Raw genomic sequence first — 26,996 nt, 5'->3', positions numbered from 1 at the left:
ACCCACCACCCCACCTCTCTCAGCTGACCTGCCCCACTTCCCTAAGCCCAGCTCACTGGCCCACCACCCCTATTGCTTTGCTCACTCCTCTGCCCCATCCCCACCCACTTGCCTGCCTGACTCTAGTGCTTGTCTCACCCTGAGCATGTGAGGCTGTTGCCACTGTGACAGTGGACTAGCAAAAATATAGCACAGTGATAGAACCCGTGTTTATAATGTCCAATTTTAAGAGAGATGTTAATTGGTCGGGGGGCCCCCAGAGTTTGTTTCAGGAGTTGTATCCTGTTAGATACCACACATGAATAATTAGCTGCAGGGCATGTGCATCAAACATACTTTTCTCCAAGTTTGGATTTGAGTGCTCTCGCAAGGCTTCTTGGATGCACTGGACCTGCTGGGAAACGGCAGAAAGCATTCGCTCCTCAAGTCTGTTGAATTCGTCAAAGCAGCCCCACGCGCCCACTTGGCAAAGACCCACAAAGATGCGTCCCATTGCCTGAAAAAAGGATGGGGAAGGTTAATGAACACTGAGAAGCTGTGGAGTATTATATGGCAGAATAGTAGACTGAACAGTTGTAAAACGGGGTTGGATTTTCCCTTAAGTTTTAGAGAGGCAGAAATTGCTATTATTGGGCAGGGCATCCTATATGGTACCAATCTTTTGTACAGACACAGAATCATAGAAGTGCTCCTTCTCTTGCTTCAGAATACGGGACTGCCCAATGAAACCAGCTATAGCTTCCCTGTACGGGAGACACAGACACTTGAAACTTGCAGAATTTATGATCAGTATTCCAAGGTAGCATAATGATAGTTGAAACCACCATACCTGGAAGTCAAATGTTTCATCGCAGTTGAACACGAGAACAAAGCGTCCAAGCTGGTGACCAAGAGCCTTAACGGATTCTGTTTTACCGGTTCCAGCAGGCCCTGTCCATTAAATAAAAAAAGAGACATGTTTCATGTCACCTTAACCATCACTTCCAAATAATAGCCATGCCCAACAATTGTTACCACTTTATAGCCATACAATTTTCTTATAACCCTCAGTCTTTGGAGGATGCAATTCGAATTCCAGTTCGATACCAAACTAGAACCCTAAGGCATTGTACAAAGGACTCGCAGGGGATCTTCTATCCCGTAATTAAGTAGATGTGTTTAGTTTCAGCAAGACTGCTGTATTATATGTCTCAAAGCAAACCCCGAGATCCTTTTAGATAAGACTAAATTATCTGTGCAGCTATTAAAATTGCTTTGCTACCTGAACACACAATTTTTTGTTTCCAGCGTTAAGAAAGTTTTCGAGAAATGGGCGTACAGAAAACAGTAACCTACCAAATGGAGAACCTCCCAGCCTGGCTTCCAAAGCTTGGGTCATTGTCAGGTAGCATCGATCAGTAAGAGGAGTCTGCACCAGTTTATCCTGAACGCCAAGGTATTCAAAGCCATAGTTGAACTTGGCATTGGCCATCTGGATGGACAGTTGCTGCAACACGTCTGTCTGTTTAGGGTCAAAGTAGAACCTCATCTGGCTCAGCCAATCAAAGGATTTGGAGTTGTCAATTCTGCTTTTAATCAGTGATCGCGTGACATCCCTTTGGTGGACCAGCTCAGTGATCTTTTGAAAAAAGAAAAGGTGAAATTCAGAATGCAAAGTATCAAAACAACTATTTCATGAAACACCATCATGTTTAAAAGCAATTGGAGATGGGGCGTCTAGAGAGCATAACGAAGGCTGCGGCTTACCAGGTGTTCCAACTTCCTTCTGCGGAGAGGTGGCTGCTCCATCAGCACAGAGTCTGCAAGCACATTCAGGGTGACCTCAACATTGGTCAGCACAGACTGCAGAGGGCTGCTGTCACCGCCCCCGCCCATGCCACTCAAAGCAGACTCCACGTTTTCTGACCAGGCAATCTGGGCTGACAGGACAACAAGCTGGGCCTAGAGCATTAAAACAAAAATAGGCATTGGCTTTTGCCAGATGTCTCCCTTCCCTTCCCCAAAAAGCACAATGTATTTTCTGAAGGCTGAAGAGAACAAACCTATACCTGGTATTTGTCAATCCAGGAGATGTAGGTAGCTGGATCAATAGAGGTTGCTTTGCCAAAGATTTCGACTTCCGTGACAGACTCGGCAAGCAGCTTGGCAAGCGTGACTCTCATTTCTTTCTCAACAAGTGTGAGCCACTCGTTGATCTTGGGATGCTCCGTGATTGAAACGGGAGTTTTGAACAACACCTGAAGGGGGGGAAAATCAAGTTTAAGTGTGTTTTTCTTTTCATAAAAGCTAGGATGAGGAATCTTTCTAGCTGGTGGGCCAGATGAAGAGGAAGAAGAAGAGTTTGGATTTGATATCCCGCCTTTCACTCCCTTTAAGGAGTCTCAAAGTGGCTAACATGCTCCTTTCCCTTCCTCCCCCACAACAAACACTCTGTGAGGTGAGTGGGGCTGAGAGACTTCAAGAAGTGTGACTGGCCCAAGGTCACCCAGCAGCTGCATGTGGAGGAGGGGAGACGCGAACCCGGTTTCCCAGATTACGAGACTACCGCTCTTAACCACTACACCACACTGGCTCTCAAGCCAGATGCAACAGTCTGCACATTTGTCAAATTCATCACAGGGAGAGAGAAGATCTGCCACATGTGAGGACTTCACAGCGACGTGCAGAGCTTGCAAATAGCCCTGTGTGGTGCTTTGAAGCACCAGAGACTTGGAATTCAGCTGACAAGAAGTAACTTGTTTTAAACCTTCTTTCTGCAGGGATTGGTGGTGTGACCAAGCTTCCTACGGGACACTTGAACACAGAGCTGATTCAAATGGTTTGGAGTTACCACCTATCAGCTGATATACAGTAACTCCAAACCTGCTGACCTTTGGAGAAAATAAGTACTTGTAAGAACAGAGCCTTTTGTTCTTTCCAAAGGAAGCCCCTTGAAGAGCACTTTCCAAGTACCTGACAACCAGCTGATGCTTAGGCTCTTGGTAAGCCAATTGGTGGATCCTGCCAAGCCCTGCCTTTACATGCCCTTCACCTGTTGTCAGGTGTAGGGCAGGTGGGCGTAGCTTGCTCCTGATGGCTTGGTTGTTTGAAGGTTCCCCACCTGTTTTAAAGAGTGAGTTATCCCTTCACTGTACCTCCTCTCCCTCGCGTGAAGATATTCCCAGAACAATGGAGCTGTCCTCGTTAAGGATGATGCTCGACACTCCAGCAAACATCTTCTTGAAGTGCTTCTGCAGTTTAGCTACGTTCTTGCTGTTCCCTATGATTTCGAGCAAGTCTTCATCGCCAACAAAGTAGAACCTAAAAAAAAAGAAAGCTTGTCATTTTAATGGACAAAAAGGGATACGGCGAAATGCAAAGTGACAAGCATCTAGTACCCTCAATAAACCCAGGATTTTTCTATGTGGACTGTCAAGTGAAGCAACAGAAGACTACATTTGTCAGCTGACAGGAGCTGTTCCATTAGGCTGCAGTAGAGGGAGGGAAGGGAAACAGGGCAGCCATCAGCTATGCTGAGAAGCCAGTTCTATCAGGCTTCTCCCTCCCACAAGTGTTACCTGGGAGCTCCCACTCCACTGGGATGCAGCAGAGGAAGGGAGAAGGGGCCACTTCACCAGCTCAGCTGAAACCAGCAACCTTTTGCTCCTCCAACCCCTTCAACTCTTTCCATTCCAGTTGATCAAACACCTTTGTTGGCTAACAGAAGAGGTTCAGGCCAATGGTCCATCTAGTCCAGCATCCTGCTCTCAGTGGCCACCCAGCTGTCTATGGGAAACCTTCAAGCAGAGCCTGAGCACAAGAGCACTCTTCCCTCCTGTGGTTTCCAGCGACTGGCATTCTGAAGCATCACTGCCTCTGACTGTGGAGAGCTAGGGCCTGAGTTTACTTTTTTCCTGCCTCCCTCCCAGTATTTTTTTGGGGGGGTCACATATTTAGGTTGTAGGCCTAAGGCCAGGGCCCCATCTTACTACTGGTGTTTGTAAGCCGCTTTTCTGGGTTGAAGTCATTCGAACATAAAATAATAAAGCTGACAGCATTGTTTATTGTATTTACATATTCACATTCACCGTTAGTAGGTAGGTAATTAGTTTCGGTCTAAGACAACAAGGGAAGCCCAGACCGCAAATTACTGAATCCAGTTACCATACAGTATTGTGTCAAGTCACAAAACTTTTCAATCCAAGGCTCCCAAATGAAATTTAATAAATAATACTAGGAGGGTATTGTTTTTGTTAGTTATTACGGTATATATTTTTTTGTTTTTAAAACGTAAACTGCCCTGCGATCTTCAGATGAAAGGTGGTACAGAAATTTAATAAAGTATAGCTCTTCATTGCATTATAATACACTGAAGGCCTTTACGTAACTCTAGCTATATCTTAATGCAACGTTCACTCTCTTTTAAAAGCTTGTCCCCAATCCAAATATTTCCAAGCCAAAATCTGCACAGGTGGTTTAATTTTTTTGGTCAAACACAAGATTAGAACATGGGGATGATAAGGTAACATAAAGCCTGGGGGACAATGTATTAATGCCAGAGTCTGCTTATAGAACAAAACTAATGCAGTGAAATATCAATTCTTTACCGAGGGAAAGAAGCTCTCTCTCTCTCCAGATACTCTCCCAAAGCTTTCTGGATCTTCCCAAGCAAGTCTGCTAATCTTTCCAGTGATCTCTGTACACCCTGAATATTCAGAACATCCATGACCAGGGGAGATTTGGACACCTTTTTCATGAGGGCCAGAAACTCTGTACTGATGCTGTGAAGTCAAGAAGAGAGAGCATTGAATCAAAACAGAACCCACCACCAGTCATTGTCCCAAAGGAGGGACACACTTATACATGAAAGCCTCCTGGGTGAAATAAGAAGTTACAGAGATTCCTGCATTCACATTTATCTTCAAGAACAAAACATTACCTTTGGAATCTCTGTGTTTCAACAGGCAACAGGTGCTTGATATCAGCGCTCCCAGTGAAGATACCTTCCAGGTAAACCCAGCGCCTCTGGACATCTATCCAGACATCAAAAAGTGCCATGATACGATTCAGTTTGTCTTCCCAGCTTAGGGCATCTTCTTCAAACACCTACAGATCAATAAACGGCTTTAATTTATGTAACCAAGTTACACATTTATTGTAAATAAAGCACACTGCAACTATATTTAAGCTGTGTTATAGCCACCTTTTCCTCAATAAGGGCTTAACGTGTCTAACAATGAATGTAAAAATTGCATAATCAAAAAAGTACACTAAGAATAAAAAACCAGAACAACAAACTGATCAGCAAAAGCTCAAAAAACACTTATGACTCAAAAGCCTTCCTAAAATGGAAGGTTTTTAAACAACCCAGCATAAGGGCATTTAAGAAGGGCTGAGATGAGCCTCTCTTGGGAGAGGGTTCAAAAGCCTGGGCATGAGACACCGAAAACACCCTCTGCCCAGTGCCAACTAAATGCAATTCCAGGGAAATTAGGACCAAGATGATCTCAGAAAGCAGGCTGGATTGTAGGGGAGCTCATATAATTGTGTTCAGTGCTTGCTAGTTAGTCATAGCTATACAAAAGGGTGCAAACTGAAGCATATTCAGGAATTAACATTCCTGAATACATTAAGAGACAGAAATGAAAAGAGCAAAAGATACATTTTGGGTTCTACCTTGTAGTATGGCGATAGCTTCATTGCAGAAACACTGTTGATGTGCTCTTTGACTTTGTTGAAAAGGTCATCCCAACCACGAATCAAACGACATTTGTTCTGGTAGTTAACCAAATCCAGCTCATAGGTGTTCCACACTTCTCGTATCTTTACAGAAAATAATGTAGAGTGATGTTTAGGATTAAAGGTAAAAAATCAGGCAGGCCAAGGCTGCTTTTCTTTAAAAATAGCCCAACAAATGATGAAGAGCCAGAGTACATCTATGTAACAAGTGATCATCAGGAAGTGGTTATAAGACCTTTGTCTTATAAATGTGGCCAGATGTTCAAATGGTTCCACTTTTGATTCTATCATTATTTCACTCTAGAGTAATTAGCTGTTTCTTTATCTAATAAAATGTATATACTGCTTGATAGAGACAAGAAGTTTACAAGAATATAAAACGTTAACACTATCGATCAAAAATATTCAATACGTAGATGATTAAAATCAACAGCAGCTTCTAAGAACAGAACTTTTTGAAATACACCCTGAAGCCTGACATAGGTTTAACCAACTGTCCTCTAAAAAACTGGACTTCCTTGGGAAGAACAGAATATTGCCAGCAAGTTGTTGCTTCCTCTTCAGGAAGAAAACTCCCCAGCACTCCTGAGTGCAGAAGGCTGTGTTCCTTGAAGGAAGCCTCTTAGCCTTTTCCAGCAAGCCTTCCTGCCACTTTCCCTTTACTCTCTCACTATGCAGGGTCAGAAATAAGTAGCAACCATTGCATCCGGACTTGTCTTCCTTCAGTGACAATGGTTTTGTTTGAGTTAAGGGAACTTCGCTGTAAATATAGATTTAAAGTTTTTGAACGAGCAAAAGGATTTATTAAAAGCCAATAGCTACCTGCTTCAAGAATTCTTCCAGTGCCATCTCTCCCTGGGCTACAAGTAGCACATCTTTCACAATCAGTTCATTCTTCTGCAAATCAACATCCCAGATCTGGCCCAGGGTTAGTTCGGAAACCACCCAATTCACGTGCAGCCTCTTCATCAGCTGCTTCCAATGGCGATCTTTAAGAGCCTCCGACTTCAACTCTATCACCAACATGTTTATCTGAGGGGGTTGGAAATGAAGGAAAGGTGTAAACTTGTCTTGTTAGGCATCAGCACGATGTTCTATCCAGAGGTCTTTCACAAGCAAGCTTACCTTCATGTAACCTTTCAGGAGCCTCTGCACGTATTCATAGGATGCATATTGCCGTAAGCGAGCAGGGAAATTTTTCAGCTGGTTGAGTAAGCCATCTAGACTTTGTCGAAGCTATAAGGAAGATAGGGAGCAACTTTTAACAAGTTAACAGACTGCGCAAATTGCTGAGTACAGTGGTACCTCTAGATACAAATCGGATCCGTTCCGGAGCCCCGTTCGCATCTAGAGGTAAACTTAACTAGCGACGGCACGTCTCCGCACGTGCGCGTCACTTTTCGCCGCTTCTGCGCATGACGTCATTTTGAGCGTCTGCGCATGCGCAAGCGGCGAAACCCACAAGTAACGTGCTCCATTACTTCCGGGTTGCCGCGGAGCACAACTCAAACGCGCTCAACTCGAAGCGTATTCAACCCGAGGTATGACTGTATTACCCATCTGTCATCTTTATTAACCGACAGCTCACCCAAGCAGTCCTGTTTGCCAGGAACACTGACCAAGTTATTATCTTGTTCTCCTTTCTGATAAGGCAAGAGCCCATCTGCATGCCTACCCATAAGTTGTTCTTTATGCTCTTTATCAAGTCACCCAAAGACTCCCTAAAAAAGACTAGCCTCACAAACTCATTCTACGTGTTCTTCTAAAATGGTGCCAATGTGCTACTTATCTGCATCCTCCCTGCCCAAATTCCATACCAGTACCACCATGCCACCCAATTTTATTATTATTTATCAAATTTGTATACCACCCTTTATCCATAGATGTTAGGGTGTTTCACAACATAATTTCAGCTTCTCCTTTGCTGAGTATCCCTCTGCAGCTCTCCAAAGTCTTCCAAATGTCATAGCAGATGCCTCCACCCATCTTACAAACCTAAATCTCCCTGTCATCCAATATCCTCACCATCCTTCTCTGCATCCCAAATTCTTCCCCCTTGATTACAAATGCCGACGAGCTGCACTGCTAATTTAAACAGAAAGGTAAAGAAGCCAATGTTGAAGCCTGCAGTGGTAGCCACTGGTAGGGTGGTCCCTCTGCCTTACTGACAGGTTAGCTTCCTATGCCCAAGTTAGTTCAGAGATGTGCAGAGATGGTCAGGGTGCTCTGGGACAGGATTGAGGTCCCTGGGCCATAGGTTTAATCAGCGCTATCAAATATGTGCCAAACCATGTCAACGCTGACTATACGGCAGAACATTTTTAGCTTCTGCTTTACACAGTTTGAAGAGGATAGATTTGCTATTTCTCTTGCTATGGTCCTCAAGTTCTTTACATATATACAGCTGAAGTACCTTGCGAGGCTGTACTGAAACCCAAGGTTGCTCCTTCATTTGATCAATCTGTTCCCAGACCTTGGAAAGCTCAGACCAGACTCCTTTAAGGTCTTGGAGCTCTTCTAAAGCAACCTACGAGGCAAGAGATGGTTCGAAACATCAGTAATTGTAGAGGGGGGTAGAAAGCAGGATATGACAAATAATTCTAGTAGGTTTTGATCAGCGTAGCTGGAAAGGTCTTTCTGCGGAATACAGCAGCTGAAATTTATACGCCCGGCTACTAGATTTTCATACCTGAACACGTTCTTCGCTACCACTGAGAAGTCCAGTATCTGTGAGTTCTAGAGCTTCCTTGGCCTTCGCACATTTCTCACGGTCATCCTTCAGCCTCCCAAACTTTCCTTCGTAGATGGTAAGAGCTTGGAGAGCTTCCTCTGGGCGCAGGTTGCCCTGAAGAAAGAAGTGAAATACTATTATCAGACTAGGCATATTGGAGTTCACTGTTATGTAAGGTGGCACTTTTGACTACGTGTACCAAATTTCACTTTTATAGATGGTGTATGACTACTTTAAGCTATTTTGAAATATAGCATATCCCAGTTTTGCAGATGAGAGGTACAAGCACTCCGTTTTCAGACTTCCCATTAAGTTGGATGTCAAGGAATATAAAAGCACCAAATTCTCCAGTTCTCCAAGTCGTGCTGAGCCGGTTAGTCCCAAGTATCATTGGGGTTTGTTAGTGAATGAGACAGCTAAGCACAATTACAAGCATTCATAATGGACACATAATTTAGATCACTGGTCTTCAATTGGTGGGTCTCAGCCTGACTTAAGGCAAGATAGTATTTGTATGGTGCTCAAGCTGTTAAGTGCACCACTAGATGTATGTTTTGGCTGAAGGAGATCATAGGTGTCAAAGGAATGATAACTTGAGGGTCAAAATGCCAGAGCACTGAAGACGACTTACGGTTACAGGCTTTGTTTTCTCCCAGTCTGTCAGTAAGTCAACTGTACGAGTCTCCACAGCTCGATCTTCCTGAACGATTTTCATCTGCAGGTTTGCTACTTGCTGCTGAATGGCAGAATCCTTTCGACGCATGATGTCATTGAAAGCACCCCATTCTCCTTCAATGTTATCAATGTACAACCAGGATGAAGGAAATTGGAACCTCTGCTTCTCAAGCAAGCGCTGGCCATTACGGTAGAGCTATAGGCACCAAAAAATAAGTTACTATTATAACAAAAAGTGCCAAGTTCAGATGCTACCATTGCACTGAGACTTGTCACTATGTAGGGGGTTTTTATTTTGTTAAATTTAAAGGGTATTTTATTTTGACACATAACCTGAATAGGAGATATGTACAGCAATGTTTTATTTGGAACAGGCTTCGATCACATATCTTCCGATCCTATCTCTGTTATGAAGCCTTTTCCATTGAAACTGATTGCAGAAACCTGTTGTAGAAAGCTTACCTCAACTTGTTTCTCAAATTGTTTGATTTTGCGTTTCAGTGACTGCACATATGTGATGAATGTCACGGCATCGGATGTGCTAGCTGTGTCCACTGAGTGCTGCTCCAGCTCTTGCCGTGACTAAGAAATGGGAAAAAGGAAATTTTAAAAAATGCTCTCATAAAGGAAAGGGAGTAAGTTTTAGATGCCCTGTTCAAAAGACAAGGAAAGCCTCTATGGAGGTGCCAATCACACCCAATTAGTTTAATACAGGCATATACAGGCACTCACAGTTCTTCAGACATCCCACTATTACGCATGGTTTTTTCCCCTCTAAGAGTCCCAAAGTAAGAAAGCTTTGACATGGAACAATCTCTTTCATCCCATATTGAGAGAAGAGAAGCAAGTGTTGCTATCTATGGTTAGGGGTACTTTGGCAAAAATTTCTGCTTTGGTATTTTCAGTGGGACGAATTTTGGCAAACTTACCTTGGAAATTTGAGAATGGAATTCTGTCATGTTTTGGCCCAGCATTTGACCAAATTTGCTGAGCACTTCCTTATGCCAGGAATCATACTTCAAGTTCACCTTCGATTGTACCTATACAATTAAAACAGTGGTAATTTTACTCTATGCCATCTATCTTATAATTTGCAAACTTGTGTTTCTTACATACTGTAGAAATAAATTAAAAAATTGTCCAGTAGCACCTTAGAGACCAACTAAGTTTATTTACTCATTCCCCCACCCCTTCTACTTGTGGTCTGTTATTTGATACTGTTTAATGAAAATTAATGCAGGAGATATCTACTACATTATTCCTGCATGGGCTTCCTTCCAACTCCACAATTCTATGATTCTATATCTCTACTATCAGATCTATTTTCCTTCAGGGTGTTTACCTTTCCATAGTCGATGATAACAGGCCCAAATTCCTTCCTGGTTTCAGCATTGTCAAAGGTTCCTCTGGCTTTTCTTATCTGAACCAAGAGTGCTTGCCACTTATTTAAGTCTTCTCCAAGGCGGTTGTAGATATTCTCAGCTTGCATATCCCATAAACATTGATACTGGAGCCAAACCTACAGATCGATTGTGCACACACAAAAGAAATACCTGAATTTTTCATTTTAAGGATTTGTAAGCTATTAGATATATCCAATTCTTGGGTTTATGAACTGGTAACCAAAACTGTAAACACTGTACTTTAAACAAATGTTAAATAACTCATCATGCCATATTCTTGATCAAGACACTGTCACGTGGAATAATGTTACATAATAACTCTGGAATAGGAAACATAACATGTTCTCTTACCTTCACGTACTGTTCAACTTCTGTTACAATCCCCATCACTGCAGAGTAAGACTCTTCAAGTGCTGAAGGGCCATCTGGCATCCGTGTCAGGGCATTACGGTAGAATTTTTCCTCTTCTGATAATTCATAGTGCACACCCACCTAACAAAACACAGAAGATGTACCACATTTTGATTTAAAAGCAATGAGAGCTTTGATAACATATTTTTTTAAAAAAAGTTTTAGGATAAATCAAGATTCTTGAGATTCAAAAGTAGTATTTCTTTATTCTTACCTGATATCTCTGACTTTGGATTCTAGGTAGCGACAGTATTACCATCTTCCAAGCAAACAGTTCTTGGAACAGTTTGTATCTGCAGTCTTCAATGGGTGGATTCAGGTAGATTACCTGGTTGGTTATCCGCAGTTCATGCACAACATTCTGCAGGAATATAAAGCCATGTTCAGTTTTGGTTTACTGGAGGAAATAATAACAAAATGCATTAAATTATCATTAGTCTGGTAGGATTACCCAAAATTTGACGGTGGTATTAAGTTGGAAAGTTATCTTTATATCTGTGCATTATAGCACAAATATAAACTGCAGTAGGCAAAGTTATGTTTTCTGTTCAGAGTTTCCAAAAAACCACCTCCCCTGTAAAGCCTTTAGCTTAAGCCTTAATCTTCACCATCAAGGCTAAGCACATATATGCAATCTATATCCTCTCCTCCATGATCTCTTAAACTTGTCAAATTTTAGAATGAAAGCTCCCTGACACAGAGCTGTACCCTTTGTCTCTGAAATTCTTTTTTAAAAATGTTTTTATTTATTTCCAAGCATGGTGTCTTCAGCAGTACATATATTTGTCATTTGATTCAGTAACAGTTATTGTAAAGGTTGATGAACGCAATACATCCTGTAACAATAGAACAAATAACTACTCCCCACAAGATGCAGGGAATTGAACAGGACTAAAAAGGATGGAAAAGGATGGCGGAGGCTGGCCAATGATTAGATGAAAGAGCTCAAGACATCCCAGTTCCCTGCAACTCCAAGCCTTTAAATAAATGCTCATAATATAAGCATTCTTTCTGTGATCATAAGAGCTGGGAACTTCATTCAGCAAAATTATGGATTCTCTGGATGCCAAATTTTGTGGAAGATCATCAGATTTACCAGAATTGGGCAAACACAGGACAAGACTTAAGTTATACTGCATCATTTCAATACACATTTTTTTCTAGTTAGAGATTTTGCATGCATTACTTCCAGCTTGCAAGACTCCATGGATTCAATTCAAGGTGAAGACACCACGTACTTTGATCTTTGGCTCTCCACCTGGCTTATGGCTGACTTGTGGAGCATCTGTGTCCATATCAACTTCTGCTTTGTCATCCGCTTGACCAAGTAGTACTTGAGTCCATGCTCTCAGCCCAGCCTGCAGACGAACTCCCAGTATTCTCTCAATCTAGGAAGCAATTGCATTAACAAAACTGAAGTACTGCAAGAAACGCAGCAGACCTGAAGTTAGCACATGCTACTAAACATCCACGGAAAGATTTTTCTTATCAGCATCCTTTCTTATTATCCCCTTTGAGACCCGAGGATATGGACTGGTAATTAGAGCCCCCTGACAACATGTCCTCTAGACACTTGTCCTTCTTGGCTGAATTAGGTTAACTGGAGCAGTGTGTGACTGACTATACAGCTTGGGACCTTTGTACCTGCAAGTGACTCCTCCCACACAGCCCCACCTATGTACTGAGATCTGTGGTGGGTGGGAGAGGAGGTACTCCCTGTGGTACCTCAGCTGTCAGCAGTTAATTATGTGGTGCTGCAAAGCAGGGCTTTCTCAGTGGCAGCACCCCAGTTATGGAACTCCCTCTCCTCTGAAATATAGGCAACTCCCAATTTATGTGGGGGGTTACGTTCCAAGGTACCATGCATTTAATTGAAATTGTGTATATTGGGAACAAGCCTGCAAACATCCTTTAAACCTCTGGAAACCTTTTTAAAACCAAAAATGCACCAAACTCCACAACTGCTGCCTCCAAACCTCCTTGCTCAAACTCCCAACTCTCCACAGGCCTGAAAGGTCAGTGCAAAGGCTCGTGGGATTGCTAGATAACATTTTCATGATTTTAGGGCCGTTTCCCCCCTCTTTTTTGCCACTTCTGGGATTGCGGCGATGCGTGTGTGGATGGTCATGTATGCCTTGGAACACAAGTAAATGGGGAGTTGCCTGTACAGCTGTCATTGGCTCTTATACCTTTTAGGCACCAGCTGACGACATACTTTCATGAAAGGCTGTGAACTGCCTGGAGATATTTGGATAAAGAGTGGTATACAAATTTAATTAATGGCCACAATAATGCAGAAGAATGCTGGGCATTACTGCTGAGCCTATTGTTTTAGTATCACATACATTTGTAGCCTTGCAGTTGGACTCTGCAGCCCGTGATGGGATATATCAGGGAACTGTTAACTTCCAGCAGGCTTTTAACTCAAAATCTCTCAAGTGTTCAAACCAGATAACTTTAAAATTAAACTTATTAAGAAATATAGCTATTTTGTCCCGGTAACCACTTGCAAAGCTTACCTCCATATCCAGTTTATTAACCCAGATGGGTAAATTGGAATATGAATGAAGATTCAAATCATCCACAGCTTTTTGAACTCTGTTTAAAATTTCGGAGAAGGTTTTGTGATCATACATGCAAGTTTCCAGGGATCTGACTTCCAGGTCTATTTTCTCTTCAATGATGAGCAAGTCATCCACCTAAAAGGCAGAAATGAAAACAGTCTTTAAAGCTCAGTTTCAGTATGCAAAATGATTGTTCTCCATAAAGCCAGCTATTAACGAATGTCTAAGTTGCCTTTCCAACATGTAAGTCTAATATATCCTTACTCACAGTGGATTCATAATTTAGACAAACAAGTACATGCTTATTACCAGTGTTAAGTTGCTTCTCTCAGGATCACTGCATTTGAATACAATTTAAAAAAAACCCTGCATTTTGAAGTATTGATTCCACTAACTAGACTGACAGCCTGTCTGGTATGTAATACTGTACTAAGTTTTGACAAAAAATACTATAACCTGTTTTATAGAGTCAGTATTGCCTTACTTCTAGTTGACTGAAATATTTTATAAAAAGGCTGTATCAAAATCCATTGTTGCATGAGGCTTTCCTGCCAGGCCAGTTTTAGAGTGTTGGCATTATGGCTACTGAACAGCTGAATGGCAATTTCTCCAAGGTTTCTTTACTGAAGCAATACATTATTGATAAATCATGCACTGCAAAAACCCCAAATCCCAATAATAAACTTCAAAGCAAATTAACCTTTTCCTGGAAGTTGAAGACTGTCTCTGCCAGCCGTTGGACATACGGGTCCAGTTTGTACGATTCCCACACTAGAGCAATTCCTTCCCCGATCAAAGCCTGCACTTCCTTCTTTAGTCCGGCAACCAAGAGGGAAATGGTGTTCCGTTCTTCCACCTTTTCACAGGTCCGTTCGTATGTACGGACGCTTTCAATCAGAGAAATAGCAAAAGGATAGAGCTGATTTGCTTGGTGAGCTTTGTTGACTATTGCGAGAGGAACCCGGAACCCTAGCCACTTAAGGTTGCGGACTTCTTTCGACAGGGTGATTATTTCTGGGAGGAAGTTGACCTTCAGTTTGAGGACATTCCCTGTTCGGCCTCGAACACGAGTGCTTTCGATGGTGAAAATGCGGCCGGAGACACCAAGGTTACGCTGCTGAACCTTCCTGGCCCAATCATCAAATATTTCTTGGGTGTTGAGCTTCATACGGAAGCTGTCTCCATCCTGCTTCAGTTTTTGGCCCTCTACATGGTTCTCCCAACCCTTCCCAAGGACATCTTCAACACGCTTCATGTAGGCTGTCAGCTGCCTGTCAATCTGTTTTGCCCAGATTATAGACCCTGATACTGGAGGCAAGTCTCTAACATGACTCATTTTGCAAGCCTGACTCTGTGGATACTGCACTTTGAATTTGTCATGAAGCGACTCTATGTCATCTTTCACACGCTGAATCAGCTGTGTTTGGTATTCACGGATGGCACCTCTGATGTGGGGCCTGACAAACAGAGCATTGAACCTGGAGAAGATCCTGAACATTTCATTGGCATTCTTTGCTGTGCCCAGCTGGTCTCTTAGACGAGCAGTAATGCGGGTCTCAACTCTATCGATTCTTTCATCGTAACGCTTCATTGCAGCTTCCCAGGCCTCTGTGCCTTCTTTGGAAACATCCAAGCCATCGACTTCTTTAACGTTCTCATAAGCAAGGTTTACTTCTTCAATCGCGTTGGCATCAGCAGCGTCAAACAGCACTTCTGCTACTTTCATATCCTGTGGCTCAGGTACCTCTCCCTGATTTTGCTGGGGTACTGCAGTCACCTAAAAAGATAAAAAGATACCATTAAGCAACAGCAGTAGTAATCACACTACCAAGAACACACAGCAACATGGCCTCTTCCCCTAACAAATGTTCAACAACCAGCAGCCGTGGTTATTTCACTCACTAGCTCACTTGTTAGCCAGATTTTCAGGGCCTCTTTTAATGTGTTTCTTGATAATCATAATTCAATGACTATCAAGCTTTTCGTTTTAGCATTTATCCTAAGAACCAGTAGGGGGAGCTCTCTTGCACTGAAGCAATTCCTTTGGAAATGGATTTAAACCGTTCATTGCAAATGAGGGGCAGCTTGCTTCGTAGAAATTGTTCTAGGTGAAAATAGTCTGGGTCAAGACAAGAGTAAGTTCTTACTTCGAATGGACTAGTTCCATTCTAACAAATCACAACCCAAGTCTCTAAAAAAAGGCACCAGCCGTTGTACTTACCTGTGGTCTTAACACTCTCACGATAACTGCTCTCAGTTGTTCGTGTTGGCGTCGAAACTTCCGCATCTGATCAAGACGAGCCTGGAGCTTTCTGTGAGCAGGATTGATGCGCCACACCATCTTCAGATTCTCTTCCCTCTTTCTTTTCACAATGTCTCTCAGTAGGACTTGCAGTTTCTCATATTCATCGTCCCAGGTCTGGAAGACCTCAAAGCATGCAACCATGACCTGAAAGAAAGTTGAACACTGTCACTGAACACCATTCTCCATCACACAAATTCTGCATATTGTATGCATTCACTAAGGATGTGATGATAGATCTTTATTTGCAGGGGGGATGGACTGGTAGATTATGAAAGAGTAGAAAAAGCTATATTGCACCAAACAATGACTTTGGTATTATGACCAACAACATCCGCCCATCTGACTGGGTTGCCGCAACCACTGTGGGCTGCTCCCAACAGATTATTAAAACGTGATAAAACACCAAACATTAAATACTTCCCTAAACAGGGCTGTCTTCAAATGTATTTTATAAGTCAAATGTTTATTTCCTTGACATCTGATGGGAGGGCATTCCACAGGGCATGCGCTACCACTGAGTAACATCACTTCTCACAGTGAAATAACCACCAGAAGGCCCTCAGCGCTCAATCTCAGTGTCCAGGCTAAATGATGATGGTGGAGACACTCCTTCAGGTATACAGGGCCAAAGGTTGTGTCACCACACATCTCTACCTTTTATTACTTATTCCAATGCTAAGGCTTCAGTTAGCAAGGAGGAGTTCAATGTGGCTGTAATTCTTTCCAAAAGTTTAGCTCAAGTTCCCACCCCCAACTGATCCCATAAGGATCTAAATGCAAGACTTGCCTTCTCAAATTCTTCATAGGCAACATGCATCAATTTCCGTGTCCCCAACACTTTGAGTAGCTGAGAACTCAGGTCTCTTGAAATGGCCTCCACCAGGCGCAGCGCTCGTTGAATAGGATACTTTGTATTTCTGATTTTTCTCAGGTGGGTGAATATTGCAACCAATGCCTGCCTTATTTTATCCAGTTCAGTAGCAGACAGCAAATCATTTAGAGGGAAGTCTTTCATCAGTGGATTGTAGTCATTTACTGTCTCCAATGCCTGTTTTAGACCTAGACGGTAGAAGAGAAAGCCGATTTCACTTTTTCAAACATTTAAAAGCATTTAATCACTTGGCTCGTGTTAATGTAAATGTGCTACAACAGCTAGAGCCCTGCAAAAATTCTGTTTCTGGACAGCTTCCATAAGCTCTTACCTGTGTCTGTATCAAAGCTGACAGTAGCATGAAAGCGTTTGCCGTGCTTCAAGATATCTAAAGTTAAGAGGACTTCAGGGCTTTCACGCTTCTCCTGAATACGGTATAGAGCACGTTCCAGGTTTAGCCAAAAGCTGATTTCTTGCAAAGCAGTGCCTGATGCAGGGTCTCGATCTAGTTTGGTCACCTTGAAAATTCGTAAAGAGGGTAATGAGGCTTCTACTGTTCAAAAATGGTGGAGTCAAAGCAACTGAAGGCATAACCTATGATCATACTGCCTGCTGAACCACATTTCCATCCTGCTTTGTTCTAACTACTTGGCTATGTAAACAGAGGGCAGAGCAAAAAAAGATGTTGCCTGACTGGAACTGAGCATAGTCCTACCTATGTACAGAAAAGGACTTAGCTGCAAATGAAAACCTGATTCCAACACTACAGCTGCAATCCTAAATATTAAGGAGTTTCAATGTAAACTATAAGACCATTTGGTTATATAGGCATTATCTCCCATCTCCAAAATATTAATCTATGGATTACTTACATTCATCAGCTTCAGAGAGATTATCTCAAAGTAGATGGAAGGGTTTATTTAAAAAAATAAAACTGCTAAATAATGTACCCGAGTGTGTTCACATTGCTACACATAAAATAGTTAATGGGAAGATATAGGAAAGTAAAATGTGTAACTGGTTCTTATTTTTAAATTAAGAACATGCAATTCCAAATATGCTCCAGATTACACACTGAAGATTTCATCCTCACTTTAACAATACGCAACTGGGAAGGTATCCAACAACGAACTAAAGAGCGAAACTGAACATCCCTTGAACACTAAACATCTTTTTCGAATTTACCTTTTGGATTTCTCTAATCCACCGGTTAACTCCAGACTGCAGCTGGTTGAGAAAAGTTGGGTCTTCAACTTTATCACCAAAATCAGTAACCTTTGGCTTTTCTCCACGCTCATAGCACTGCTTAGCAACATTGGTAATGATCGGATGAATAGGCAAACTAATCTCTGGGATTTCAATGTTTTGCTGCAGATGAAGAAGTCCCATTTCGAGTTCCGCAATTTTTTTCTCAACGGAGGGAGCCATTTTATCGCCATCCCTGAGGGAACATGGAAGTGAGCCAAAGGAAAATCAATCACAGAGTCACGTACAATTAATGTGCATGCAGCTGCCCTCCCCACCCTATAAAGACAACATATATTTCCATTTTTCAAATTTCTTAAGCTAGCACGTGAGGCTAAGATGTCAAATGGCTAGCCAATGAGGTTCAATTTAACATAGTTCAATATTACCCATGTTGTTTGGCAAGCTGCTCTCTAATCTCTGGGGATCTTTGGGAGCAGGCCTCTAATGCAGAGAAGCTGCAGTCAGAAGAAAAGCTTGGGGAAGCTCTAATCCACACAAACATGTGCTTCAACATACACACAAAGCTCTTAGGATCTTGACCACCATCTACTTTCCAGTTATATCTTCCTTCCCCTGCACATCTTTTATTCCTTCACGTACACAACGGCTAGAAATTACACAAACGAAAGTAGTTACCTGTCTGCTTTGCCAGACTCTCTGATGTAGGACTTAAAGAAGGGAGCAACAGCATTGCTGATGAAGGAATGCAGAGTTTCATATGGGGAGTCTTCACTGAGGGTGAGCACCCTGAGCTGTGAGGACACAGGCTTGTCCGCATCAATTACTGGTGCTCGTTTAATGAATGCCAAACTGTAAACCAAAGAAACAATATTAAGTACCTATTCAATTTAACCTGAGAACATATGTATTTTGGGGTTCACAAGGTAACTGTAGTTTAATGTACACTCATCTCTTTAGGGGGAGTCTTATTTCTAGACTTAAAGAAGTTCTAGACATTTAAAGCTTTCCTAACATTTTAAAAGAAAGAAAAGTTTCAATGATTAGGATTGAAGTAATATGGTATTTTGCGTGGGTAAAATCTCGCCTACCCAGACTCTATGCCCTTGTATGCAGAATGAGGATGCAATGTGAATGGGGTCTCACAGGGGCTAAGGGAGTGAGGAGTCAGGGACATGGTTTAATTCTGTCTTGTAGCATCAACTATATTTGCAGGTGGAAGTTCTTTTCTAAGAAAAGGAGGAAAGAAGCTTCTCCTTTCTGTTCCCCCTTCGCCATGTACTTGCTTTCTTCTGTTTGCAGATATGCAGTTCACAGATCAATCTGCAAGATCATCTGCTTGGGCTCTACAGTAAACAGCTAGCTAAGGTTCTTCCTGTTTGTAGTTCTACTCATGAGTAAGCCTTGCTCATGACTGCATCTGCTGTCAGAAGGCACTCCCCAGGCAGAAAATCAGATGTCCCCAGGTTGTCTTTCCAGACTCAAGACCATGGGTTTATGCTCAGAAGAGAAATGCCAACCAGTGGCTTGGTCCAGGATTTGGTGTGAACCAAATTTGCGGGGTGGGATGGGGAATTCAGGAAAAAATATTGTATGCACACTCATGGAAATTACTAACCTCTTCTCTTTAGAAGCTTATAGGGAAGTTTATAATGTTTGATGTTTTACTGTGTTTTTAATATTTTGTTGGGAACTGACCAGAGTGGCTGGGGCAACCCAGTCAGATGGGTGGCTTATAAATAATAAAATTCTTTTTGTTTTTTCTTTGTTGTTGTTATGGATCCCACCCCCTTTTAAATATCTGCCTTGGTTTTTTTGGTGGTTTTTTTTTGTCACAATTGGGATCACGAGGGAGAAAGAGGCACTCAGGCAAAAAGCATAGCTCTCGCTCTCTCCTTCATTTTGCACTTCCCAGTTAGAAAGAAGGAACAACATTTCTACATTATGTGAGCATAGAAAATTGGTGGAGCTGGCAGGAACAGCAGGAGAAGATGGCAGAGACATTCTGCAGTCATACGAAAGGCCTCTATCAGTCAGTGGGCATGGCTCTCATTCATCTCTTCCTGCCCAACTAACATTGGCCCAGGTGAGAATTTCCTACCGACAGAGCTTTTTCCTAAATCTCAGAATTCCTCTTCAGCCCCGCAACTGCATCAAGTGAACAGCTTGTTTGTTTATTGTCAGAAGAGACACAGATTTGACTCACCTGTTTGACTTCATCCCATAATGAATGTCAGTACTTATGCCATAGGAAATAAATTCCTTCTCTTCCTCTCCTTCATCACCAACATCCTCTGTAAAGAATTAGGAAACTTTTATTATTTTTATGTCCTCTCCCCTCATTTCCTTTATGAGCCACATGTTCAGAACTTTACATTCAAGTTAGAATGCCTAAATATTTAGACACACAACACAACTTAATCTTAAACATATCTACTCAAATTAAGTCTTGGTTTGAGGCTTGCTTCCAGGTACAGGGCTGCAGCCTTGTATCCCTCAAAATGCATGACTCTGAAGCTAGAGGAATTCATTAGCATTAACTTTATTGCACAAAAACCTCTCTCTTTCCCTTTATTCTATGTTAGCCTACTCCGGCTTCTCAACAAAATCCAGGTCTTCTCAAATTGAGAGGAAATCAGATTTATTTAAAAGCAGTCAGCTTCCTCAAACAGTTTGAATTTAAGATATATATTATATATAAAAATAGCAGAAGAACTAAGATAAAAAGGGAAGAGCCCGGTTAATAACTGACAATTCAGAGGATGATGTCATTGCTTTAGCAGCCAACACTACAGCAATGAAACCACTGCAATGCAGCACAGCAATTCTTCCATCTAAGAGGCACACCCAAACAGGAGAACAGAAAGAGAAAGTGTACTGGACAAAGAATAGATCTTTTCAGGAAAGAACCCTGTAATAAAGAGAATTGTATGCATTCCTTATAATATCAGCCAAAAAAAAAGCACTATTTTTTCATTATAAAGTTGCTGTCAAGAACTGTGAAACCTTTGCACTGTGTACTTTCAATAAGCATCAATTTCCACAAAGCTTAATTATAAACAGCAGCAACCTTGGTACTTCTCAAGTCATAGCCCTTTTCCAGGAGAAACTATACTGTAGCAAATGCTACCAAAATGTAAGATTCTGCAAGCATGTGTCCTTTTCTCCAAATCTTATGCAAAGGCATCAGGGTTTGCTTTGCAATTAATATAAAAAGTAAAAGGTTTAATAGAGATACATTTCACCATAGCTGCCATTCAATTTGATGAATAGGTTTGAATCAATCAAGACATCAATATGTGGCTTAAACTGTACAACACTGATTCCAGAAGAGTGTCTTTAGGACACACATTATAGATTTCTCCAACAGACACGTCATTTGTTTTTAGCCTCAAAACTATACTATTTCAAAGACTTCTTCAGATGAGAGAGAAAGAATATGCAGGAATATGTGGGAGTATCTACCTCCTTCACGTTGTACAAATACTACTGTTCTTTCAAAAAGTCACCCACACGCAACATTTAAAAGTTCTGCAACAACAGTGTAGTGCCTCCCGCAACAGAAGTGAAAAGCTCATACAAAAATTGTGTCAAGGAAGAGTTACATTTTATGTGTACAGATCTATGTGCACTCATACACATGAGCGCAACATTCAAATGACCTTACAGTTCGGATCTCGAGAAGCTGGAAGCATTTATCTCAATAATAAGCCACTGTTTAAGCCTGCAAGTTTTTCAGAAGCAAATGGCAATGATGTAATGAATCAACATTAACAACTAGGATGCACTATATATTGAGCAGGGCTCCAGTAAGACTCGTAGAGTTCTCTTTGGTTTATATTTAACATTGCATTAGCAACTGCTACACTATCTGCACTACAAGCCAAACTCTTCAGGCACATTGCCTATCAAAAAGATATAGGGAGACAGCCAATTAATTCATGCTTAGAGTAGACCCATTGAAATCAATAAACTTAATGATCTATTTATTTATTATTAAATTTGTATGAATATGACTTAGTAGGCAATCACCCACAAAAAACTTTAATAGTTCACAAAGGGGGATCATTAGAACTATTCCAGGACTATGATTTAGTCATGGAATTACAATTGGTCTGTTTACACTCATTAAAGCTGCTCATGAACCACAGAGAAAGTTATGCTAGGGCCTAGAATATGGCTGCCATAAGTATGGATTTTCTCAGACATTACCGAGATTTCAAAGGGGCAACTGACATCCGGGGGGAATTTCCGAAGGTGGCGCTTTGTCCTGGATCTTAGGCAAGTCAATCGAAAATTTGCAGGGTGGCCAGGTTTTTACTTTTTGAAATATGGCAACCCTAGCCTAGAATTATTGTTCAGGGATTTTAATAAAACATCTATGCCAGGGGTAGCCAACATGGTGCACTTTCAGACTCCAATTCCCATCATCTATCATGGGCCATGCTGACTAGGGCTGATAGGAGCTTCAGTCTCAAACATCTGGAAGGCACAATGTTAGCTATCCCAATAAGCTCTCTAGTTCTAGGCTATCTAAAACAAATATTATACTTTATTATGTTTAAATTTACATAGCTCAGTCCTCTATGAAAGTTCTCTTGTTTATCTAAACAGCCAGCAGAACTCAGCAAGCAGGCCAGGCTGTCTTTCTGAGGTGACACCTGGGCACAGAGAAATCCTGCCAACAGAGTTAATGTTTGGAAAATGGGAAGCACCTCCTGGGGAGGGATTAACAATGCTCGAAAGTGGGGGCAGGGTGCTTACCAACAGCAAATTCTTGCAGAAGATTATAGTTACAAATAATACTTAGAAAACCTCCATCTACAGTAGCTGATAGTAAAAGCTTTCCAAAAAGGCCAAACTTAAGCTGATGCAAAATCTCAATAATTCACTAAAAGCTTTCCAAAGGCCAAACTTACACTAGTAGCCAATCAACACGTTACCACTGTAACATATGTAGAGACTTTTTCCTTTTGGACTGTGATATACTGCTGACTACAGTACAGGTAACTTGCAACTTACGCACATTTAACTTTATGCACTTGGTAAAATTAGAAAATAAAAAGGGGGCGGACGTCAGAGGAAAAAAGACTAACAATCCCACCTGCCATTGAACCCAGCTATATGCAATTTTGGTGTTAGGCACTATCCCTGGAATGTAATCCCAATATAAACTGAGAGCCATCTGTAATCTTATCAGCATGCCTCAAAAACAACAACAACCCACACACATTCATATACCCCAGCCAGCTTGGAGAATGGCAGAGGAGATGCAATTACAGTAGCTGGAGTGCTGGGATTACTGACATTGCATCTTGAGAACCACTGTGTACATAACAAACCTGTGGCCTTTCAGATGTTGTTGGACCACAACTGCCATCATTGCAGATCCTGACCATTGGCAGGCTATGACTGATAGCATGACTGATATAAAAAGTCCACCAACTGTCTAGAATGATGGCTTACCCAGAAAGTACCATGCTTCCCTTGCTATATAAACAACTCAGGACTGCAGCACCTCAAGGACCACCTCTCTCCATATGAACCTACCTAGACCCCGAGATCATCCTCTGAGGCCCTTCTTCCATGTCCTAAAAATGCCTTCAACAAATGAATTTAGAAATACATGGCCCCCATATAAGTGGAAACTGCATGCAAGAACAGATATACCGGTACTTCCTTATGGCATTATACCTCAAGTTCCTACAAAGACATACATAGAAGATCTGGCATGCAACACATATTTTTCTCTACAATGAGCCTTATGGTGTTTGCTGACCAAGAGAGGAAGGGGTTGAAGACTAGAATGATCCTGTGCTTACTACTTGCCCAATCTGTATGGAACTAGGGAAGATGTGAGTGGAAGCAAATAGGCTAATCCCCCCATACATGGAAGCATGGGATCTACAATTAACGGCCAACAATCCCCAGGTACTGGTCTGCCCTTCTAGTTGACAACCTATAAGCCAAAAGAGTATGGTATCCATGTTGTCCAGTTCTGCCAAAGGACAATTGGAGATAAGACGAGGTGAACCAGAATGTCACCATTTGTCATTCTTAGTGCAGTTCTACATAGAACTGTAGAGTTGGAAGCAGTGTTAGAAATTCCCCATGTGCCAGGCGCGTTTTGCTAGTGGGTCCAATTTTGACCACATAGATATCTCTGGATGCCAGGTTGGCAACTGACATCTTCATCTGGCTGGATGCTGCAGCTTTCTTAAGCATGCAATAAGAGTTTATTATATTTACAGGCCACCTTTTTATCCAAGGAGTACATGATTTATCCCCTCCTCAGTTAATCCCTACAATGACCCTGTGACGTAGGTTAAGAAGCTGTGACAGGTCCAAGGTCAACAAATGAGCTTCATGAACCCTTATTCCCAGGTCCTAGTCAGACACTCTGAACATACACCACACTGGCTTCCCAGAGTTCTTCTGCTATGGGGCAGCTATATAAAATAAGTAGGTAAATAAATATGGGAAAAACAAAATGTCACTTAAGAGAAGGATCTGAAATATTATCCTTCAAACTTGGAATGTGTTTTATTCTGGATTGTTTTATTTGATGTTTTAATGTGCTGTAAACCACTCAGATTTTTTCTTTAAAATATAAAGCAGTATAGAAATGAAAAGGCACATACACATTCCGTTCTGGAGACCAGAACCTAGGTTTAAGGTGCAATTTGGCTTATATATCTGAGTTTCTAAGACTGGTAGGAAGGAAGCCCAACCCCAAGCAATGCATGGAATCTAGTTCCTGATGAGGTGAAACTGGATTATAAAATACTGTACTGTGCCAATATAGATAACCTAACAACCCTGTGAAAGTGGAACACTTGTCATTTTGCCCTTGAACTCAGGGTTGTCAATTTTAACATCAGGCAAGAAACAGCAACCCTGTTTATCTCCATGCCAGGAAAAGCTTCACCTACTGATTCTGGCACACCAAGCTGTTGTCAAAGGCATAGAAGCCAACCAGATGGCGGTTTGTCTTCCTGGCGACTTGGCAACCCTACTATCCACCTTCAGCATACTCTGCATCACAGTGCTCAGAAGAAGTCAATCCCACACTGGAAGTTCCTCTCACGCAAGCAGAGCATTACTGTGTGCTGTACCTTGGACTATTAACCCAGCCAGCGATCATGCTCATTTTACATGTGGAAAGGCCTCACTCTGCCTGAATCCCCAAAGATCCTCTGCCTGTCTGGACAACAAAGAGGCATGTGACAATTTCCAGAGCGGTGGCTTTGTCCAGCATGTTGCAGCAAAAACAAGCCTCGCTGCATCCTAAATATTTCATTCTTTTATGGCGCGAGGTGATAGCATGGATTAGAGCCCAGATGCACGAAACCTCCACTTCAGTTGGCAGGTGTGTGTGTGTGTGTTGAGAAGAACGAGGAAAGATAACGCCAGTGCACCCACGTTAAACAGAAATAATTTGAAATGGTGTGAGGCAGCTTCCTATCTGTGCAAGCTCCACACAGGCAGGTATGGCCTGACTTGAACTATTTTATTTGCGGCATTGAGCGTCACTGTATTGACTTGCAAAAAAGGCTTTACTCATGCAGATCTAGATAAGATATATCATTATTCTTTATTAGATCCACCTATTGCCTGTCACCCGAAGATCATAAGGAGCATAAAAAAATAAAAAATACAGAACAAGACCATAAAATACAACCCACAACGAAAACAGTAACAAACCCAACCAACAACCAACCCCTGCTCCCCTCCCACATTGAAAGTGATGGTTCATCAGCCCAAGGCCTGGTTGAAGAGGAAGATGCGTTGATGAGGAGACTGCCGGATCAGGCCACGGAGAGGGCAGATGTGCGGGAAAAGAGATTTATTCCTGGTGCTGGCGAAGTGGGGGGGGGGGATTGAGAGAGAGATTAAAGGCGGTGAAGGACGGGCTCCCTCAGCCCGCCAGCCTGAAGAAGACAAAGCGGCGGCGCCGGCGCCATTTTGACAGCCAAGGGAGCGGCGGCATCGGCAGCCTCCGTCTTCCCCAGCGGCCCCACCCCTCTCTCCATCCTCCTCCTTCCCCTCCGCTGCTCCTCCCTTGTTTATCCCCAGCTGGAAGGGAAAACCTCTAGGCCTCCCGCAGAAAGCGAGCGAGGAAGCCGCCGCCCCGAAACACGCAGCCAGCCAGGCGGTCGGGCGGGGCTGGTGGGACTGGGGTGTCTCTGGGCTGCCGACTCACCCTTGAGGGTGGAGCGCTCGACCAGCACGGCGTGGACCTGCGGGTCGGAGAGGAACTTGCGCATCTGCTCCACGGCGCCTTTCTCCTCCAGCGCCGCCTCCAGCGCGGCCGGCGCCTCGCCGCCATCCTCCAGCAGCAGCGGCACCAGCTTGCGCAGGTGCTTCTGCAGCACCGACACGTCCGCCACGTTCTGCACCGCCGAGCCGGTCACCTCCAGCCCGCCGTCCTCTCCCCCTCCTCCTCCGCCGCCTCCCCCTACCGAGTCGGACATGGCTGCTGAGGGTTCGTGGGATTCTCTCCCCCCCCTCGAAGCCGATGGATAAAACGCCGCTAGAGACGAGATGCAGCTAACTCCCCCGGCGACCGCTGAGTTCTACGGCTCAGCGGTACTGAGCCCGCCGCGCCCGCCCCGCCGCTCTTTTAACCACCGCCTCTTGCCGTCAGAGCCGCCCCGGAGGATGATGGGAAGCGTAGTCGGGGAAACCCGCCCGGGCTTGGAGCTGAAGAGGGGGTCTGGGGTAGGGTGGACTACAAGTCCCGACGTGCATCTGAAAGGGGACACCCGCTCCCCCCCTCCAGAGGATCACGCGGGCAATGTAGTTCACGTTTCCGGCGGTGGGGCTCTGATTTGCTTAGAATGCAAGTTGGATTTACAGTATTGTGATGATCAGCATATATATTAAATATGTTTGAACTTATCCATGTTAATTTTTTTTAATTATTGGGTTTTCCCCAGTGTTTTTAAGCTGCTCTTATTCTACCCCCCCCCCGTAAGCCATTTGGAGTCCCTGTCAGGGGGAAAAGTGGGGTATAAATAAATAAATATACAATTATGATAATAGTAATAATATGAGAAAACCCTCAGGTTTCAATCCTGAGCATTACTTGCATTCCTGGGCTCCTTTGGGA

At 42.8% G+C, this 26,996-nt stretch overlaps 1 protein-coding gene across 1 annotated transcript in view; it reads right to left on the bottom strand.

The window, feature by feature from the left end:
* Nucleotides 1-26,511, bottom strand: part of DYNC1H1 (dynein cytoplasmic 1 heavy chain 1) — a 56,930-nt gene extending 30,419 nt beyond the window's left edge. The window contains exons 1-29 of the mRNA XM_083607863.1: nt 26,088-26,511; nt 20,091-20,178; nt 18,563-18,736; nt 17,864-18,119; nt 17,010-17,196; nt 16,595-16,866; nt 15,724-15,951; nt 14,203-15,279; nt 13,458-13,637; nt 12,177-12,326; nt 11,153-11,299; nt 10,879-11,019; nt 10,467-10,643; nt 10,054-10,164; nt 9,587-9,706; nt 9,081-9,320; nt 8,408-8,563; nt 8,132-8,245; nt 6,844-6,954; nt 6,541-6,750; nt 5,656-5,802; nt 4,919-5,085; nt 4,587-4,760; nt 3,135-3,300; nt 2,049-2,237; nt 1,747-1,941; nt 1,336-1,618; nt 830-930; nt 337-496 (exon numbers count right to left, since the gene is read on the bottom strand). Coding sequence (XP_083463989.1) covers nt 337-496; nt 830-930; nt 1,336-1,618; nt 1,747-1,941; nt 2,049-2,237; nt 3,135-3,300; nt 4,587-4,760; nt 4,919-5,085; nt 5,656-5,802; nt 6,541-6,750; nt 6,844-6,954; nt 8,132-8,245; nt 8,408-8,563; nt 9,081-9,320; nt 9,587-9,706; nt 10,054-10,164; nt 10,467-10,643; nt 10,879-11,019; nt 11,153-11,299; nt 12,177-12,326; nt 13,458-13,637; nt 14,203-15,279; nt 15,724-15,951; nt 16,595-16,866; nt 17,010-17,196; nt 17,864-18,119; nt 18,563-18,736; nt 20,091-20,178; nt 26,088-26,358 — 5,992 coding nt within the window. The 5' untranslated portion in view covers nt 26,359-26,511. The remainder of the gene's footprint in view (nt 1-336; nt 497-829; nt 931-1,335; nt 1,619-1,746; nt 1,942-2,048; nt 2,238-3,134; nt 3,301-4,586; nt 4,761-4,918; nt 5,086-5,655; nt 5,803-6,540; nt 6,751-6,843; nt 6,955-8,131; nt 8,246-8,407; nt 8,564-9,080; nt 9,321-9,586; nt 9,707-10,053; nt 10,165-10,466; nt 10,644-10,878; nt 11,020-11,152; nt 11,300-12,176; nt 12,327-13,457; nt 13,638-14,202; nt 15,280-15,723; nt 15,952-16,594; nt 16,867-17,009; nt 17,197-17,863; nt 18,120-18,562; nt 18,737-20,090; nt 20,179-26,087) is intronic.
* Between the last annotated feature and the right edge of the window lie 485 nt (nt 26,512-26,996).

This window comes from Podarcis filfolensis (assembly GCF_964270895.1).
Source record: "Podarcis filfolensis genome assembly, chromosome: 1".
NCBI classification, from domain to species: Eukaryota; Metazoa; Chordata; class Lepidosauria; order Squamata; family Lacertidae; genus Podarcis; species Podarcis filfolensis.
Note: the sequence above shows the minus strand (reverse complement) of the source record. Positions and strands in the feature narration are given on the sequence as shown.